The sequence below is a fragment of the Plectropomus leopardus genome, chromosome 16 (assembly GCF_026936395.1).
Source record: "Plectropomus leopardus strain MGB_pleo_1.0 chromosome 16, ASM2693639v1, whole genome shotgun sequence".
NCBI classification, from domain to species: Eukaryota; Metazoa; Chordata; class Actinopteri; order Perciformes; family Serranidae; genus Plectropomus; species Plectropomus leopardus.
In genome coordinates this window covers 17,929,111-17,948,144 of record NC_142191.1, presented here as the reverse complement: position 1 = coordinate 17,948,144, position 19,034 = coordinate 17,929,111, and the positions used below count along the sequence as shown (strand labels likewise).

General features: G+C 36.8%; 1 protein-coding gene across 2 annotated transcripts in view; it reads left to right on the top strand.

The window, feature by feature from the left end:
- Positions 1 to 15: 15 nt before the first annotated feature.
- Positions 16 to 19,034, top strand: part of eif2s1b (eukaryotic translation initiation factor 2, subunit 1 alpha b) — a 52,195-nt gene continuing 33,176 nt past the window's right edge. Inside the window, exons 1-8 of one of the 2 annotated variants that reach the window (XM_042502877.2) lie at positions 17 to 173; positions 1,485 to 1,727; positions 3,516 to 3,595; positions 4,670 to 4,821; positions 4,940 to 5,046; positions 5,183 to 5,280; positions 5,454 to 5,597; positions 6,416 to 7,028. In XM_042502877.2, coding sequence (XP_042358811.1) covers positions 1,487 to 1,727; positions 3,516 to 3,595; positions 4,670 to 4,821; positions 4,940 to 5,046; positions 5,183 to 5,280; positions 5,454 to 5,597; positions 6,416 to 6,541 — 948 coding nt within the window. In that variant the 5' untranslated portion in view covers positions 17 to 173; positions 1,485 to 1,486 and the 3' untranslated portion in view covers positions 6,542 to 7,028. Of the gene's footprint in view, positions 174 to 1,484; positions 1,728 to 3,515; positions 3,596 to 4,669; positions 4,822 to 4,939; positions 5,047 to 5,182; positions 5,281 to 5,453; positions 5,598 to 6,415; positions 7,029 to 19,034 lie in introns of those variants that run through there. The other variant, XM_042502879.2, reaches the window with a different exon arrangement.

Sequence of the window (19,034 nt, the reverse complement as noted above, 5' to 3'; positions counted from 1 at the left end):
CAACGGAAAGCTGCTTCGATCTTTTCCGGGTCGTGAAATTAGCGCACCCATGATTGTGAGCTAACGGCCCTGAATTGTTCGTTTAAAATATCCCAGAAGGAGATATAATCGGACGTTTTTACACATCCAACACGGACTATTCTTGCGCATCGTTCTGTAACCACATGATACAGGTGAGTTTTCACCGATAAAGGTGTTTTTCTAGCGGGGAGTGGTGAGCAGACGGAGTTGCTAGCTGGGTAGCTAACGGTTAGCTTCAGCAGCAGTACATGTGCCGCATGTGAGCTGTGAGCCGGTTATTAGCTCTGAAGCTAGCTGCTGTTAAAGTAACAGTTTTCTATTCAGATTGAAATCTCATTGTGTGGTATTTTAGTTCATGACAGTTACCAGCTACAGTCGCCGTTAACACGCTGTTACCATTTTAGCCCGTTTCCTTTTGTTAATGTCAGCTTTGGCTCTGGACTAACACATAAGGGGGCTTCTCGTTAGTCTGCATTGCATCATCCCATTCACTGCCTAAAATACGAAATAACTGCCCCTGCTTACGCTGCTAGTTTATTTGGTTCGTTTTAGTTACGCTTCACCTTCCACTAGTTATTTTGTTAATACTTTTCCGGTTTAACTCCGACATTTGACCTCGTAAAGTACAAATAAAAACACCCAGGAGCAGTGTGTCATTCATGGACTTTACAGTATATATTCAGAAGTGGGCTTCAAATAGTATAAACACATTCATATATTTTGGGGAAGCACTCATTTTAGACACAGCTCTTAGTAAAGCACAATTCAATTTATCAGCGTCACAAACTAAAGCTTTTCAAAAATGTCCTGTCTGAAATAGGTTTAACAAAATCTGAAGTGAATAGCTTGCATTGGAGCAGGGTTCACAGCAGAGCTCTGGTTTTTAGGCTAGTGGCTCCCAGCTGGGTCAGCCTCAGGGTCCAGATTTCTCCTCAGTCATTTGTTAAAGGTCCACACTTCAAATTCCTACAAATTGGACCTGTAAGGGGTCGCACAGTGTTTTAGTGTGTCCTCAAAAGAGTTGAGTGAAAATTTTTGGTCAAAACCTTAACAGCAGAGGCTGAAGTATCCTGGTTTTTAGTTTAGGCCTATAATGCTTCATGATTGTATTTTTGTAAGACCTTCCCTGCGCTGTAAATGCCCACATGGTTAAAACTCTACACACCCAGTTTGTTACTGAAGGATCCTGTTCAAAAATGTGTAATTCCAGACTAAACAATGTGACATTCATTGCATCACTGTGGCATCATTAGGGCTATTTTCTTAAGACTTAAAGCTCCCTCCAGAAACACTGAGCCTTTATTCTGACATTTAACTGCGGTTTTTACAGGGGGAGTAAAAGTTATCATGAGCTGACTCAGATTGTCTTAAATTTGCCAGCTGGTCCCATTTTGGAGGATTTCTGACCACACTGTTTGCTTTAAATGTTTTACCTCACTCCCTTTTTGTTTCTGTTCTCTCAGCGATGCCGGGGCTCAGCTGTCGATTTTACCAGCACCGGTTCCCAGAGGTGGAGGATGTTGTGATGGTGAACGTGAGGTCCATCGCTGAGATGGGCGCCTACGTCAGCCTCTTGGAGTACAACAACATCGAAGGCATGATCCTCCTGAGTGAGCTGTCTCGTCGACGTATTCGCTCCATCAACAAGCTCATCCGCATAGGCCGCAATGAATGCGTGGTCGTCATCCGAGTAGACAAAGAGAAGGGTGAGTGCTGGCAGGAGGGTGCTAACCAGAGGTGAAGGTCACTGATGTTGTGTTCAGTGTTGGATCTGGGCCTGCATGTGGGGTTTCACAAAGGACAGAAAATGTTTTGGCTGCCAGCGTCAAAGTGGCAGTTGGAAGAGACACAATGTCCAAACCACCACAGCCTGAACTTTGATCTATATAGTTACAAGATAAACTGGAAGGAGAGATGCCATTTTCATTTACATTCTGCAGAGCTCTTCTTTAACTTAGATTGTGATGGTTACTAAAGTAGTGTAAAGAGGTGAAATCCGTCTCTCAGTGGACCGTCATGGGACCTTATTTCACAAAAAAAAACATTGATGTTAGTAAATGGCAAGAGACAAATCATTTTTTTATACTTCAATGTGTTTTTTTTAACAGGCAGGTTGTACATCGAGAAAATAGAAATCAGACTGTTTTTAGTTATCAGAACCCCAACCAAAAACCCCATCAGACCCCCACAGACCTCAAGTGGCCAGTGGAATCACGACACAGCAAAAGAGCACAGCAAAAAATGGAAAACAACAAAAAAACTAAATATAATTAACTTTAAAATATCAGTAACAATTGTACATCTTGACAGTGTTTGTGTATATCAAGGCATATTTGTATTAGTGCGCACACGTGTGTGTATAAGTGTGGGTTTTTATATACATTTTGTTTTCTTCTGTGTGGAATATACAGTACTGTGCCAAAGTCTTAGGCCACTTTAAACTTTGTTATTTTAGCTAGGTTACAATGACCATATGTATTTATTTCTCAGTAGTCTAGTTACTAAAAAACAACCAGTATACAGTATTAAAAATGCAAATATTTTAGCATAAAACAACCTCACCAGGTTTAAGTTGCAGATATTTACTGTGACATTTCCACTCAGCATGTCTTGAACTCTGAGGCAATATGAGATTTACAATGCTAATCTGGTGTATTTAGCATTCAGGACATGTCCAAAGCTCAATATTGATTGTTTGAGCTTCCTTTTGTTATGGATGTATGATTCAATGTTTCACATTAAATATTGACTTCAGTCAAAAGAAGCCATTTGGATTTGACTTTTTTGCAGTTTCAAAACATTGTACATGTTCTCTGTATTCTTTGTATCTTCATAAACAGACTAAGCAATAATTGTATACATTATGTCCTCATTACAACTTTTCTAAAACAAAGAAATCTGTGGTGGCCTAAGATTTTTGCACAGTAGTGTACGTGCAGGCTTTGAAAACAAAGCTTTCCTCCTCGGACATCAGTGTCTATCCGTCTAAGTGTTGTGTTATGATTTATAGTAATGGAAAAACAGTAACTTGTGAACTTGTGAAGCAAAAACTGTTCAATGATAAATGATTGAACATTACATTTGGGACTTATTTTATTTTTTATCTTATTGATTAAACAGTTAACCATTTAAGGATTAATTTTGTCAGAAACTACTTTAACAGCTTTCCCCTTCTGCACTCGTTTATATTTCTATATCTATTGCACGTTTGTCCATTCAGGCAGAGGGATCCTTCATTAGTTGCTCTATCTCTCAGGTTTCTGCCATTTTCCCCTTTAAAGATTTTTTTGGGGGGACTTTCTCCATTTCTGCTGTGAAGGTCCAAGGTCAGAGAGACGTTGTGTGCTGTAAAGCCCTCTGAGGCAAATAGTGATTTGTGTTATTGGGCTCTGTAAATAAAGTTGAATTGAATTTCTGCTCAGATTCAGTCCTGTTCTGAGGATATCACACCATGACAAAAATGTCACAGCATCTCTTCTCCACTTTGTCTCCAGGATACATTGATTTATCAAAAAGAAGAGTTTCACCAGAGGAGGCCATCAAGTGTGAAGATAAATTCACCAAATCTAAAACTGTAAGTCAAATTGTTCTCAAAAGCATCTTCTGTTTTTCATTTGTGTGTTCTTATAAAAATGACTCATTATTGAAAAGACTGCCAGCCTGTGTGAGCCTGATAATTATTGACTTATCATACCATATATATGGACATGACCTTGATCATTTTGCTGACCTCAGTATTGTCGGTTGTGTTTCTCTGAGCATGTCACCAACATTTTAGCCAACATTATTCTGGAAAAAAAAACAGCAAGGTCTTCCAGACCATTATAAGACGTGCAGTGGTTCTCCCTTTTTGTTTTTATCACCACCCCACCTGTTTGCGCGAGTCAGAAGAAAATAAAACACTTCAAAGATGACACAGTGTAGCTAACCGATAGACTGAGCTGCACCTTTGGAGTGAAAGAGGCATCGTCCTAGTTGTCATTAGTTTGCCAATCCCTGGCAACAAGCATAAAAGTGTGCTGATTGTCGTTTTACCCTCCAACAATTTTACCCTCCACTCTGTAAATCTGCCAGCAATCTGCCCGGCTCCCTGGCTTTCCATCACCAGGAGCACATGGCTGGATTATGGAGGTAGAGGAGGTGTTCCCAGAGCTTCACTAAACTGGTTGCAAAAGACATCACGTACTTTTATTTTTGTTGGTCAAATTTTGGATGAAGTCTCAAACTCACTCTTTTAAAGGTACTATCATTTTATAAATACATTATTGTAACAGGTGGTATTTCATTTTTTTCAAAATATGTTGTTTTTTAATACTCCATTTCAAGTGTCTGAATATTATTGAGAATTAAATTTGCTAATTAAATTAAATTTTAAATTTAACTTGCCAAATTAAACTTGCATTATGATATGATCATTATGTGGTTGGCATAAAATAGTCTCAAAATGCCAGTAAGTTTATTGCAATTTTTTCTGGAAGTACATATTATACAACAAAAGCAGTTAGCGTGACAGCCCTAATCTTCTGACATATCACACATTAAAAACTCCTGTACCCTCTGGGTCTTTTTTTTTAATGATGTTTTATGAACTTCTTGATGACCTTTGTGCCAGTCTTTGCATTGAGTTGATGCGGGTTGCTGTTTGCAGGTGTACAGCATCCTGCGACACGTGGCAGAGGTGCTGGATTACAGTAAGGATGAGCAGCTAGAGAGCTTGTACCAGCGCACCGCCTGGGTGTTTGATGAGAAATACAAGCGACCAGGATACGGAGCTTATGATGTCTTCAAACAGGCTGTGTCGTAAGTGACTTTGTGTGTTAGTGTTAACACAAAAATATCTTAAGACACAAAGAACATTTTCAAACAAGGTTTTATTCAACGAGGTCGAATCAAATGGACAATATCTTCCCTCCCGCAGAGATCCTGCAATTCTGGATGGGCTGGAGTTAACAGAGGAGGAGAGGAGTGTGCTGATTGATAACATCAACAGGCGACTCACTCCGCAGGCTGTCAAAATCAGAGCAGGTAACGATATTCTCCAATATACAATTGTTTATTCTGTTTTGTAATACCTTCCCAGTTTGACTCAGGATGAAGAAACATGGTGAAAATGTGACCTACAATCACAAATCTGTTGATCTTTTTCCTGTCCCACGTGCAGATATTGAGGTTGCGTGCTACGGATATGAGGGCATTGATGCCGTGAAGGAAGCTCTGAGAGCCGGGCTTGGCTGCTCCACAGAGGCTATGCCCATCAAGGTAATGCTGCTGTCGCAGACAAATCTAGTGCTTAATGGTGAAATCAAGACTCTTTACACCAAACGCTATGACCAAATACCTACCGCTTTAGTCACAATTTTTGGGACATTGGCTGTTAATTTAAATGCTTGTGATGCAGCGTAATTAAGACAAGTACGGTTTGTTCTTGGCAGATCAATCTGATCGCTCCTCCTCGCTACGTGATGACAACGACCACTCTGGAGCGCACAGAGGGCTTGTCTGTCCTTAACCAGGCCATGGCAGCTATCAAGGAGAAGATTGAGGAGAAAAGAGGTGTCTTTAACATCCAGATGGAGGTTAGTGACTTAAGTTTCTTTGTGGGGGGCAAGAAAAAACAAATCATTGTGACAACACAACTGTTTCAACTTTTAGTTATACAGTATTTAACTTTCCAGAAAGCGGCGGTCCTCACTGTCGGCTTCACAATTCTTTGCTGTGGCCATGTATAAAAGTATGACATTTTTATCAATTAATTTAATGCCAAGCCATGTCATAAGGGCCATACAAACTCACAGTATTCCTAAACAATCTCACAATATAGTATGCAATAAAAAACATAAAGAATAATAACATGTCGAAAAAAGTCATAGTGTAGCATATCTAAAAACTGCTCAAAAGGTCGGGGGTCGGTAAGTAAGTCTGGCCATAGGCCAGCTTTTTTCCTAGCAGTTAGATGGCGGGCTAGAACATAATCAAAAAATATGACATGTCCAAATATGTCATGTTGAAAAAACAGCTGAAAGCCACATAGTATAGCATACCGAGACACGTCATGGTATAGAATGTCGGAAAACAGCCAAAATCATCATAATACAGCATGTCAATGAAATGAACGAAAATGGTATGTCAAAAAAACTGCTGAAAACCATGTAGTACAGCATGTCAAGACACGTCGTGGTATAAAATGTCAGAAAAACGGCCAAAAACATCATAATATAGCATGTTTGAAAAATAACAGTGAACGTCGTATAGTATGTCGAGACGCGTCATAAAATAGTATGTCATCCATAACGATGAAAAAACGTCATACTATAGTATGTTGTCTAAAATCATGTGTAGTATATCGTCTTACAAAAATTTCTGTTTTGTCCTGTTCTTGCGTTTACCTTATCAGCCCAAGGTTGTGACAGATACGGATGAGACAGAGCTCGCCCGGCAGCTGGAGAGGCTAGAGCGGGAAAATGCTGAGGTTGATGGAGACGATGACGCAGAAGAGATGGAGGCCAAAGCAGAGGATTAGAGTTTGTTCTTGCAGGAAAGCTGCAAGAAATAAACATCGAAGGAGAAAAGGGTTAACTTCACATTGCGAACATTAACTGCTGTTAAAAGTTAATTGGTAAATGCCCCTGTTTGTTCTTTAGCAAGGTTTGGTTCACAAGGTGGTAACACAAAAAGTTATCTTCTTATCCGGACATGGAACTGAAGATAAATTACAAATTAAACATCAATATAGTTTCTATTTTTAAAGTACAATTTGAATACACAAATCTAAAAACAAAACAAAACAGTGGCCTTCACTTACCTCTTGCTTCAGAGCCCAGTGTCTTCGGTGGCGCTTCATCTCTGGATGTGATTGATTTAACAGGGAGTGCATGGGCTCGTCTGTCTCAACACTAGTCAGAGGTGACCGTGTGCTGTTTTCTTCCAGTTTAAAGGTTTTTACTTGCAAGACCTGCTCTTGTTTAGCTCACACCGCATCAATAAAGTTCTGGAATTTTTGATCTCAATGTGTCTTTAACAGTGTAGTGTTATACAAGTGGTTGCAATTAATGGTTAACATAGATTGTATACTTTGTTATTTTTGCTATTTAGCAACCAAAATATGAAATGTCCAAAAAACAGCTGAAAACCAGATAGTATAGCATGTCAAATAACATCATAGTATAGAATGTTGAAAAAACGGCCAAAAACGTCATCATATACCGTGTTGAAAAAATGACCAAATACGTCATTGAATGTCGAAAAATGTCAAATCATGACATTTCCAAAAAACAGCTGAAAACCACATAGTATAGCATGACGAGATACACTGTGGTATAGAATGTCGAAAAAACTGCCAAAAATATCATAATATAGCATGTCGTAAAAAATGACTAAAACTGTCATAGTATAGTATGTCAAAATATTTAAAAATATGTACAAACATGTATAAAAAACAGCTGAAAACCACATAGTATAACATGATGACACATAGTATAGTATGGCTTAAAATGTCAAACTTTGACATGTCCCAAAGATGGCTGAAAACAACATATTATAGCTTATAGAGTCGCGTCATAGCATAAAGTCGAAAAAAAAAAAACGACAAAAAAAGAGTCAAAATTTAGCATGTGGCCTAAAACTGCAAAGTATCGTATGGCGAAAAAAGTCAAGTTTTGATATGTTCCAAAAATGGCTTAAGACAACATGTTATAGCATGTAGCGTTGCGTCATAGTATGCAAAGTTTGAACACAAAAGGCTAAAAACGTCATAATTGAGCATGTCAAAAGAATGGCAGAAAACCGCATAGTATAGTATGGCGAAAAATGTAAGATTGATATCTCCCAAAAATGCCTTAAAACAACATATTATAACTTGTAGAGTCACGTCAGAGCATGCAAGGTTGAAAAAGAGGCCAAAAACATCATACTTTAGCATGTCAAAAAAATGGCCAAAGATCGCATAGTATCGATTGGCAAAAAATCAAATTTTCACATGCCCCAAAAATGGCTGAAAACAACATGTTATAGCTGGTAGAGTCATTTCATAGCATACAAAGTTGAAAGAAACGTCATAATTTAGCATGTCAAAAAATGGCCAAAAAGGCAATAGTATAGTATGATGAAAAAAGTCAAATTTGGACTGCTCCTAAAAATGGCTGAAAGGGACATTTAATAGCATGTGGTGATCTGTTATGGTATAAAAAGTGGAAATGACGGCCAAAAAAAGGCAAAAAAAATCATAACTTAGAATGTCAAAAAATGGCCAAAAAGGCTACAGCATAGTATAGTAAAAATGTCACATTTTGACTGCTCCTAAAAATGCTTGAAAACAACATATAATAGCTTTTAGAGATGGGTTATAGTATGAAAAGTGGAAATAAAGGCCAAAAAAGGCCAAAAACCTCATAATTTAGCATGTCCAATAAAATGGCCAAAAGGGCAATAGTATAGTATGGCGATAAAAGTCAAATTTTGACTGCTCCAAAAAAATGCTTTAAAACCACATATAATAGCTTGTAGAGATGTGTCATAGTGTACAAAGTGGGAATTAAGGCCAAAAAAGGTCAAAAACCTAATAATTTATCATGTCCAAAAAATTGCACAAGAAGGTAATAGTATAATGTGTCAAAAAAGTAAAATTTTGACTGCTCCAAAAAATGCTTGAAAACAGCATTTAATATCTTGTAGAGATGTGTTATAGTATACATATTTAGTTGAAAGTAAAGCATGTCAAAAAATGGCCAAGTGGATTTTTGCCAATTTTTTGGACATGCCAAATTATGCTGTTTTTGGTTGTTTTTTTTTTTTTTTTACGTTTTTTGCTATAGCGTGTCTTGGCAGGTTATTCTAAGATGTTCCAGTTTTTGGGGCACCTCCAATTTTGACATTTTTGCCTTACTATAGTCTTGGATTTTTGGTCATATTTTCGACATGCCAAATTGTGCTGTTTTTGGCTTTTATTTCAACTTTCTTTGCCATGGTGTGGCTTGGCAGGGTATTTTAAACTGTTTCCAGCTGTTTTCAACAGTTTTTGGGAGATGCCAAATTTTGACATTTTTGCCTTACTATAGTCTTGGATTTTTGGTCTTTTTTTTGACATGCCAAATTATGCCGTTTTTGGCTTTTTTTGCAACTTTCTTTGCTATGGCGTGTCTTGGCAGGCTATTCTAAGCTGATTAAAGCTGTTTTCAACAGTTTTTGGAACATGCCAAATTTTGACATTTTGCCTTACTATAGTCTTGGATTTTTGGTCATTTTTTTGACATGCTTAATTATGCTGTTTTTGGCTTTTTTTTGCAACGTTCTCTGATATAAACTCTACTGGCAGGCTATTCTAAGCTGTTTCCAGCTGTTTTCAGCAGTTTTTGGGACATGCCAAATTTTGACATGTTTGCCTTACTGTGGTCTTCGATTTTTGGTCGATTTTTCGACATGCCAATTCATGCTGTTTTGGGCTTTTTCTTGTAATATTCTCTGATAAAACTCTACTGGCAGGCTATTCTAAGCTGTTTAAAGCTGTTTTCAACAGTTTTGGGGGCATGCCAAATTTGGACATTTTTGCCTGACTATAGTCTTGGATTTTTGGTTGTTTTTCAGCATGTAAAATTATGCTGTTTTTGTTTCTTTTTGCAATTTTCTTTGCTATAGCGTGTCTTGGGAGGCTATTCTAAGTTGTTTTAAGCTGATTTCAACAGTTTTTGGGGCATGCTAAATTTGGACATTTTTGCCTTACTATAGTCTTGGAGTTTTGGTCGTTTTTTCGACATGCCAAATTATGCTGTTTTTGGTTCTTTTTGCAGCTTTCTTTCCTATGGTGTGTCTTGGCAGGCTACTCTAAGCTGTTTTAAACTGTTTTCAACAGTTTTTGGGACGTGCCGAATTTTGACTTTTTTGCCTTACTATAGTCTTGGATTTTTGGTTGTTTTTTCAACATGCCAAATTATGCTGTTTTTGGCTTTTTTTGCAACTTTCTTTGCTATGGCGTGTCTTGGCAGGCTACTCTAAGCTGTTTTAAGCTGTTTTCAACAGTTTTTGGGACGTGCCAAATTTTGACTTTTTTGCCTTACTATAGTCTTGGATTTATTATGGGTTTTTCGACATGCCAAATTATGCTGTTTTTGGTTCTTTTTGCAACTTTCTTTGCTATGGCGTGTCTTGGCAGGCTATTCTAAGTTGTTTTAAGCTGTTTTCAACAGTTTTTGGGACATGCTAAATTTGACATTTTTGCCTTACTATAGTCTTGGATTTTTGGTGGTTTTTTCGACATGCCAAATTATGCTGTTTTTGGCTTTTTTCGCAACCTTCTTTGCTATAGCATGTCTTGGGGGACTATTCCAAGCGGTTTTAAACTGTTTTCCACAGTTTTTGGGATGTGCCAAATTTTGACATTTTGCCTTACTATAGTCTTGGATTTTTGGTCGTTTTTTCGACATGCCAAATTATGCTGTTTTTGGCTTTTTTTGCAACTTTCTTTGCTATGGCGTGTCTTGGCAGGCTATTCTAAGTTGTTTTAAGCTGTTTTCAACAGTTTTTGGGACATGCCAAATTTTGATATTTTTTCCTTACTATAGTCTTGGATTTATGATGGGTTTTTCGACATGCCAAATTATGCTGTTTTTGGTTCTTTTTTCAACTTTCTTTGCTATGGCGTGTCTTGGGAGGCTATTCTGAGTTGTTTAAAGCTGTTTTCAACAGTTTTTGGGACATGCCAAATTTGGACATTTTTGCCTTACTATAGTCTTGGATTTTTGGTCATTTTTTTGACATGCCAAATTATGCTGTTTTTGTTTCTTTTTGCAACTTTCTTTGCTATAGCGTGTCTTGGCAGGCTACTCTAAGCTGTTTTAAGCTGTTTTCAACAGTTTTTGGGACGTGCCAAATTTTGACTTTTTTGCCTTACTATAGTCTTGGATTTTTGGTGGTTTTTTCGACATGCCAAATTATGCTGTTTTTGGCTTTTTTTGCAACTTTCTTTGCTATGGCGTGTCTTGGCAGGCTATTCTAAGCTGTTTAAAGCTGTTTTCAACAGTTTTTGGGACATGCCAAATTTGGACATTTTTGCCTTACTATAGTCTTGGATTTATTATGGGTTTTTCGACATGCCAAATGATGCTGTTTTTGGCTCTTTTTTTCAACTTTCTTTGCTATAGCGTGTCTTGGCAGGCTATTCTGAGTTGTTTAAAGCTGTTTTCAACAGTTTTTGGGACATGCCAAATTTTGACGTTTTTGCCTTACTATAGTCTTGGATTTTTGGTTGTTTTTTCGACATGCCAAATTATGCTGTTTTTGGTTCTTTTGCAACTTTCTTTGCTATAGCGTGTCGTGGCAGGCTATTCTAACTTGTTTTAAGCTGTTTTCAACAGTTTTTGGGGAGTGCCAAATTTTGACATTTTGCCTTACTATAGTCTTGGATTTTTGGTTGTTTTTTCGACATGCCAAATTATGCTGTTTTTGGCTTTTTTCGCAACTTTCTTTGCTATGGCGTGTCTTGGCAGGCTATTCTAAGTTGTTTTAAGCTGTTTTCAACAGTTTTTGGGACATGCCAAATTTTGACATTTTTGCCTTACTATAGTCTTGGATTTTTGGTCGTTTTTTCGACATGCCAAATTATGCTGTTTTGGGCTTTTTTTTGCAACTTTCTTTGCTATAGCATGTCTTGGCAGGCTACTCTAAGTTGTTTTAAGCTGTTTTCAACAGTTTTTGGGACATGCCAAATTTTGACATTTTTGCCTTACTATAGTCTTGGATTTTTGGTCATTTTTTTGACATGCCAAATTATGCTGTTTTTGTTTCTTTTTGCAACTTTCTTTGCTGTAGCATGTCTTTGCAGGCTATTCTGAGTTGTTTAAAGCTGTTTTCAACAGTTTTTGGGACATGCCAAATTTTGACGTTTTTGCCTTACTATAGTCTTGGATTTTTGGTTGTTTTTTCGACATGCCAAATTATGCTGTTTTTGGTTCTTTTTGCAACTTTCTTTGCTATAGTGTGTCTTGGCAGGCTATTCTAACTTGTTTTAAGCTGTTTTCAACAGTTTTTGGGGAGTGCCAAATTTTGACATTTTGCCTTACTATAGTCTTGGATTTTTGGTGTTTTTTTCGACATGCCAAATTATGCTGTTTTGGGCTTTTTTTGCAACTTTCTTTGCTATAGCATGTCTTTGCAGGCTATTCTGAGTTGTTTTAAGCTGTTTTCAACAGTTTTTGGGACATGCCAAATTTTGACGTTTTTGCCTTACTATAGTCTTGGATTTTTGGTCATTTTTTCGACATGCCAAATTATGCTGTTTTAGACCTTTTTTTGCAACTTTCTTTGCTATAGCATGTATTGGCAGGCTACTCTAAGCTGTTTAAAGCTGTTTTCAACAGTTTTTGGGACATGCCAAATTTTGACATTTTGCCTTACTATAGTCTTGGATTTTTGGTCGTTTTTTCGACATGACAAATTATGGTTTTTTTGGTTCTTTTTGCAACTTTCTTTGCTATGGCGTGTCTTGGCAGGCTATTCTAAGTTGTTTGAAGCTGTTTTCAGCAGTTTTTGGGAGATGCCAAATTTTGACATTTTGCCTTACTATAGTCTTGGATTTTTGGTGGTTTTTTCGACATGCCAAATTATGCTGTTTTTGTCTTTTTTTGCAACCTTCTTTGCTATAGCGTGTTTTTGGAGGCTATTCTGAGTTGTTTTAAGCTGTTTTCAACAGTTTTTGGGACATGCCAAATTTTGACGTTTTTGCCTTACTATAGTCTTGGATTTTTGGTCGTTTTTTCGACATGCCAAATTATGCTGTTTTTGGTTCTTTTTTCAACTTTCTTTGCTTTAGCGTGTCTTGGCAGGCTATTCTAAGTTGTTTTAAGCTGTTTTCAACAGTTTTTGGGACATGCTAAATTTGACATTTTTGCCTTACTATAGTCTTGGATTTTTGGTCGTTTTTTCGACATGCCAAATTATGCTGTTTTGGGCTTTTTTTGCAACTTTCTTTGCTATAGCATGTCTTGGCAGGCTACTCTAAGTTGTTTTAAGCTGTTTTCAACAGTTTTTGGGACATGCCAAATTTTGACATTTTTGCCTTACTATAGTCTTGGATTTTTGGTCATTTTTTGACATGCCAAATTATGCTGTTTTTGTTTCTTTTTGCAACTTTCTTTGCTGTAGCATGTCTTTCCAGGCTATTCTGAGTTGTTTAAAGCTGTTTTCAACAGTTTTTGGGACATGCCAAATTTTGACGTTTTTGCCTTACTATAGTCTTGGATTTTTGGTTGTTTTTTCGACATGCCAAATTATGCTGTTTTTGGTTCTTTTTGCAACTTTCTTTGCTATAACGTGTCTTGGCAGGCTATTCTAAGTTGTTTTAAGCTGTTTTCAACAGTTTTTGGGGAGTGCCAAATTTTGACATTTTGCCTTACTATAGTCTTGGATTTTTGGTGGTTTTTTCAACGTGCCAAATTATGCTTTTTTTGGTTCTTTTGGCAACTTTCTTTTATATAGTGTGTCTTGGGAGGCTATTCTGAGTTGTTTTAAGCTGTTTTCAACAGTTTTTGGGACATGCCAAATTTTGACGTTTTTGCCTTACTATAGTCTTGGATTTTTGGTCATTTTTTCGACATGCCAAATTATGCTGTTTTAGACCTTTTTTTGCAACTTTCTTTGCTATAGCATGTATTGGCAGGCTACTCTAAGCTGTTTAAAGCTGTTTTCAACAGTTTTGGGACATGCCAAATTTTGACATTTTGCCTTACTATAGTCTTGGATTTTTGGTCGTTTTTTCGACATGACAAATTATGTTTTTTTTGGTTCTTTTTGCAACTTTCTTTGCTATGGCGTGTCTTGGCAGGCTATTCTAAGTTGTTTGAAGCTGTTTTCAGCAGTTTTTGGGAGATGCCAAATTTTGACATTTTGCCTTACTATAGTCTTGGATTTTTGGTGGTTTTTTCGACATGCCAAATTATGCTATTTTTGTCTTTTTTTGCAACCTTCTTTGCTATAGCGTGTTTTTGGAGGCTATTCTGAGTTGTTTTAAGCTGTTTTCAACAGTTTTTGGGACATGCCAAATTTTGACGTTTTTGCCTTACTATAGTCTTGGATTTTTGGTCGTTTTTTCGACATGCCAAATTATGCTGTTATTAACTTTTTTTGCAACCTTCTTTGCTATAGCATGTCTTGGAAGGCTTTTCTAAACCGTTTAAAGCTGTTTTCAACAGTTTTTGGGGAGTGCCAAATTTTGACATTTTGCCTTACTATAGTCTTGGATTTTTGGTTGTTTTTTCGACATGCCAAATTATGCTGTTTTTGGCTTTTTTTGCAACTTTCTTTGCTATGGCGTGTCTTGGCAGGCTATTCTAACTTGTTTTAAGCTGTTTTCAACAGTTTTTGGGACGATGCCAAATTTTGACATTTTGCCTTACTATAGTCTTGGATTTTTGGTGGTTTTTTCGACATGCCAAATTATGCTGTTTTTGGTTCTTTTTTCAACTTTCTTTGCTTTAGCGTGTCTTGGCAGGCTATTCTAAGTTGTTTTAAGCTGTTTTCAACAGTTTTTGGGACATGCTAAATTTGACATTTTTGCCTTACTATAGTCTTGGATTTTTGGTCGTTTTTTCGACATGCCAAATTATGCTGTTTTGGGCTTTTTTTGCAACTTTCTTTGCTATAGCATGTCTTGGCAGGCTACTCTAAGTTGTTTTAAGCTGTTTTCAACAGTTTTTGGGACATGCCAAATTTTGACATTTTTGCCTTACTATAGTCTTGGATTTTTGGTCATTTTTTTGACATGCCAAATTATGCTGTTTTTGTTTCTTTTTGCAACTTTCTTTGCTGTAGCATGTCTTTGCAGGCTATTCTGAGTTGTTTAAAGCTGTTTTCAACAGTTTTTGGGACATGACAAATTTTGACATTTTTGCCTTACTATAGTCTTGGATTTTTGGTCGTTTTTTCGACATGCCAAATTATGCTGTTTTGGGCTTTTTTTTGCAACTTTCTTTGCTATAGCATGTCTTTGCAGGCTATTCTGAGTTGTTTAAAGCTGTTTTCAACAGTTTTTGGGACATGCCAAATTTTGACGTTTTTGCCTTACTATAGTCTTGGATTTTTGGTTGTTTTTTCGACATGCCAAATTATGCTGTTTTTGGTTCTTTTTGCAACTTTCTTTGCTATAGCGTGTCTTGGCAGGCTATTCTAAGTTGTTTTAAGCTGTTTTCAACAGTTTTTGGGGAGTGCCAAATTTTGACATTTTGCCTTACTATAGTCTTGGATTTTTGGTTGTTTTTTCGACATGCCAAATTATGCTGTTTTTGGCTTTTTTTGCAACTTTCTTTGCTATGGCGTGTCTTGGCAGGCTATTCTAACTTGTTTTAAGCTGTTTTCAACAGTTTTTGGGACATGCCAAATTTTGACGTTTTTGCCTTACTATAGTCTTGGATTTTTGGTTTTTTTCGACATGCCAAATTATGCTGTTTTGGTTCTTTTGCAACTTTCTTTGCTATGGCGTGTCTTGGCAGGCTACTCTAAGCTGTTTTAAGCTGTTTTCAACAGTTTTTGGGACATGCCAAATTTTGACTTTTTTGCCTTACTATAGTCTTGGATTTTTGGTGGTTTTTTCGACATGCCAAATTATGCTGTTTTTGGTTCTTTTTGCAACTTTCTTTGCTATGGCGTGTCTTGGCAGGCTATTCTAAGCTGTTTAAAGCTGTTTTCAACAGTTTTTGGGACATGCCAAATTTGGACATTTTGCCTTACTATAGTCTTGGATTTATTATGGGTTTTTCGACATGCCAAATGATGCTGTTTTGGCTCTTTTTTGCAACTTTCTTTGCTATAGCGTGTCTTGGCAGGCTATTCTGAGTTGTTTAAAGCTGTTTTCAACAGTTTTTGGGACATGCCAAATTTTGACGTTTTTGCCTTACTATAGTCTTGGATTTTTGGTTGTTTTTTCGACATGCCAAATTATGCTGTTTTTGGTTCTTTTTGCAACTTTCTTTGCTATAGCGTGTCGTGGCAGGCTATTCTAACTTGTTTTAAGCTGTTTTCAACAGTTTTTGGGGAGTGCCAAATTTTGACATTTTGCCTTACTATAGTCTTGGATTTTTGGTTGTTTTTCGACATGCCAAATTATGCTGTTTTGGCTTTTTTTCGCAACTTTCTTTGCTATGCTATGGCGTGTCTTGGCAGGCTATTCTAACTTGTTTTAAGCTGTTTTCAACAGTTTTTGGGACATGCCAAATTTTGACATTTTTGCCTTACTATAGTCTTGGATTTTTGGTCATTTTTTCGACATGCCAAATTATGCTGTTTTGGGCTTTTTGCAACTTTCTTTGCTATAGCATGTCTTGGCAGGCTACTCTAAGTTGTTTTAAGCTGTTTTCAACAGTTTTTGGGACATGCCAAATTTTGACATTTTTGCCTTACTATAGTCTTGGATTTTTGGTCATTTTTTTGACATGCCAAATTATGCTGTTTTTGTTTCTTTTTGCAACTTTCTTTGCTGTAGCATGTCTTTGCAGGCTATTCTGAGTTGTTTAAAGCTGTTTTCAACAGTTTTTGGGACATGCCAAATTTTGACGTTTTTGCCTTACTATAGTCTTGGATTTTTGGTTGTTTTTTCGACATGCCAAATTATGCTGTTTTTGGTTCTTTTTGCAACTTTCTTTGCTATAGCGTGTCTTGGCAGGCTATTCTAACTTGTTTTAAGCTGTTTTCAACAGTTTTTGGGAGTGCCAAATTTTGACATTTTGCCTTACTATAGTCTTGGATTTTTTGGTGTTTTTTCGACATGCCAAATTATGCTGTTTTGGGCTTTTTTTGCAACTTTCTTTGCTATAGCATGTCTTTGCAGGCTATTCTGAGTTGTTTTAAGCTGTTTTCAACAGTTTTTGGGACATGCCAAATTTTGACGTTTTTGCCTTACTATAGTCTTGGATTTTGGTCATTTTTTTCGACATGCCAAATTATGCTGTTTTAGACCTTTTTTTGCAACTTTCTTTGCTATAGCATGTATTGGCAGGCTACTCTAAGCTGTTTAAAGCTGTTTTCAACAGTTTTTGGGACATGCCAAATTTTGACATTTTGCCTTACTATAGTCTTGGATTTTTGGTCGTTTTTTCGACATGACAAATTATGGTTTTTTTGGTTCTTTTTGCAACTTTCTTTGCTATGGCGTGTCTTGGCAGGCTATTCTAAGTTGTTTGAAGCTGTTTTCAGCAGTTTTTGGGAGATGCCAAATTTTGACATTTTGCCTTACTATAGTCTTGGATTTTTGGTGGTTTTTTCGACATGCCAAATTATGCTGTTTTGTCTTTTTTGCAACCTTCTTTGCTATAGCGTGTTTTTGGAGGCTATTCTGAGTTGTTTTAAGCTGTTTTCAACAGTTTTTGGGACATGCCAAATTTTGACGTTTTTGCCTTACTATAGTCTTGGATTTTTGGTCGTTTTTTCGACATGCCAAATTATGCTGTTTTGGTTCTTTTTCAACTTTCTTTGCTTTAGCGTGTCTTGGCAGGCTATTCTAAGTTGTTTTAAGCTGTTTTCAACAGTTTTTGGGACATGCTAAATTTGACATTTTGCCTTACTATAGTCTTGGATTTTGGTCGTTTTTCGACATGCCAAATTATGCTGTTTTGGGCTTTTTTGCAACTTTCTTTGCTATAGCATGTCTTGGCAGGCTACTCTAAGTTGTTTTAAGCTGTTTTCAACAGTTTTTGGGACATGCCAAATTTTGACATTTTTGCCTTACTATAGTCTTGGATTTTTGGTCATTTTTTTGACATGCCAAATTATGCTGTTTTTGTTTCTTTTTGCAACTTTCTTTGCTGTAGCATGTCTTTCCAGGCTATTCTGAGTTGTTTAAAGCTGTTTTCAACAGTTTTTGGGACATGCCAAATTTTGACGTTTTGCCTTACTATAGTCTTGGATTTTTGGTTGTTTTTTCGACATGCCAAATTATGCTGTTTTTGGTTCTTTTGCAACTTTCTTTGCTATAACGTGTCTTGGCAGGCTATTCTAAGTTGTTTTAAGCTGTTTTCAACAGTTTTTGGGGAGTGCCAAATTTTGACATTTTGCCTTACTATAGTCTTGGATTTTTGGTTGTTTTTCAACGTGCCAAATTATGCTTTTTTTGGTTCTTTTGGCAACTTTCTTTTATATAGTGTGTCTTGGGAGGCTATTCTGAGTTGTTTTAAGCTGTTTTCAACAGTTTTTGGGACATGCCAAATTTTGACGTTTTTGCCTTACTATAGTCTTGGATTTTTGGTCATTTTTTCGACATGCCAAATTATGCTGTTTTAGACCTTTTTTTGCAACTTTCTTTGCTATAGCATGTATTGGCAGGCTACTCTAAGCTGTTTAAAGCTGTTTTCAACAGTTTTTGGGACATGCCAAATTTTGACATTTTGCCTTACTATAGTCTTGGATTTTTGGTCGTTTTTTCGACATGACAAATTATGTTTTTGGTTCTTTTTGCAACTTTCTTTGCTATGGCGTGTCTTGGCAGGCTATTCTAAGTTGTTTGAAGCTGTTTTCAGCAGTTTTGGGAGATGCCAAATTTTGACATTTTGCCTTACTATAGTCTTGGATTTTTGGTGGTTTTTCGACATGCCAAATTATGCTATTTTTGTCTTTTTTGCAACCTTCTTTGCTATAAGCGTGTTTTTGGAGGCTATTCTGAGTTGTTTTAAGCTGTTTTCAACAGTTTTGGGACATGCCAAATTTTGACATTTTGCCTTACTATAGTCTTGGATTTTTGGTCGTTTTTCGACATGCCAAATTATGCTGTTATTAACTTTTTTTGCAACCTTCTTTGCTATAGCATGTCTTGGAAGGCTTTTCTAAACCGTTTAAAGCTGTTTTCAACAGTTTTTGGGGAGTGCCAAATTTTGACATTTTGCCTTACTATAGTCTTGGATTTTTGGTTGTTTTTTCGACATGCCAAATTATGCTGTTTTTGGCTTTTTTTGCAACTTTCTTTGCTATGGCGTGTCTTGGCAGGCTATTCTAACTTGTTTTAAGCTGTTTTCAACAGTTTTTGGGACGTGCCAAATTTTGAC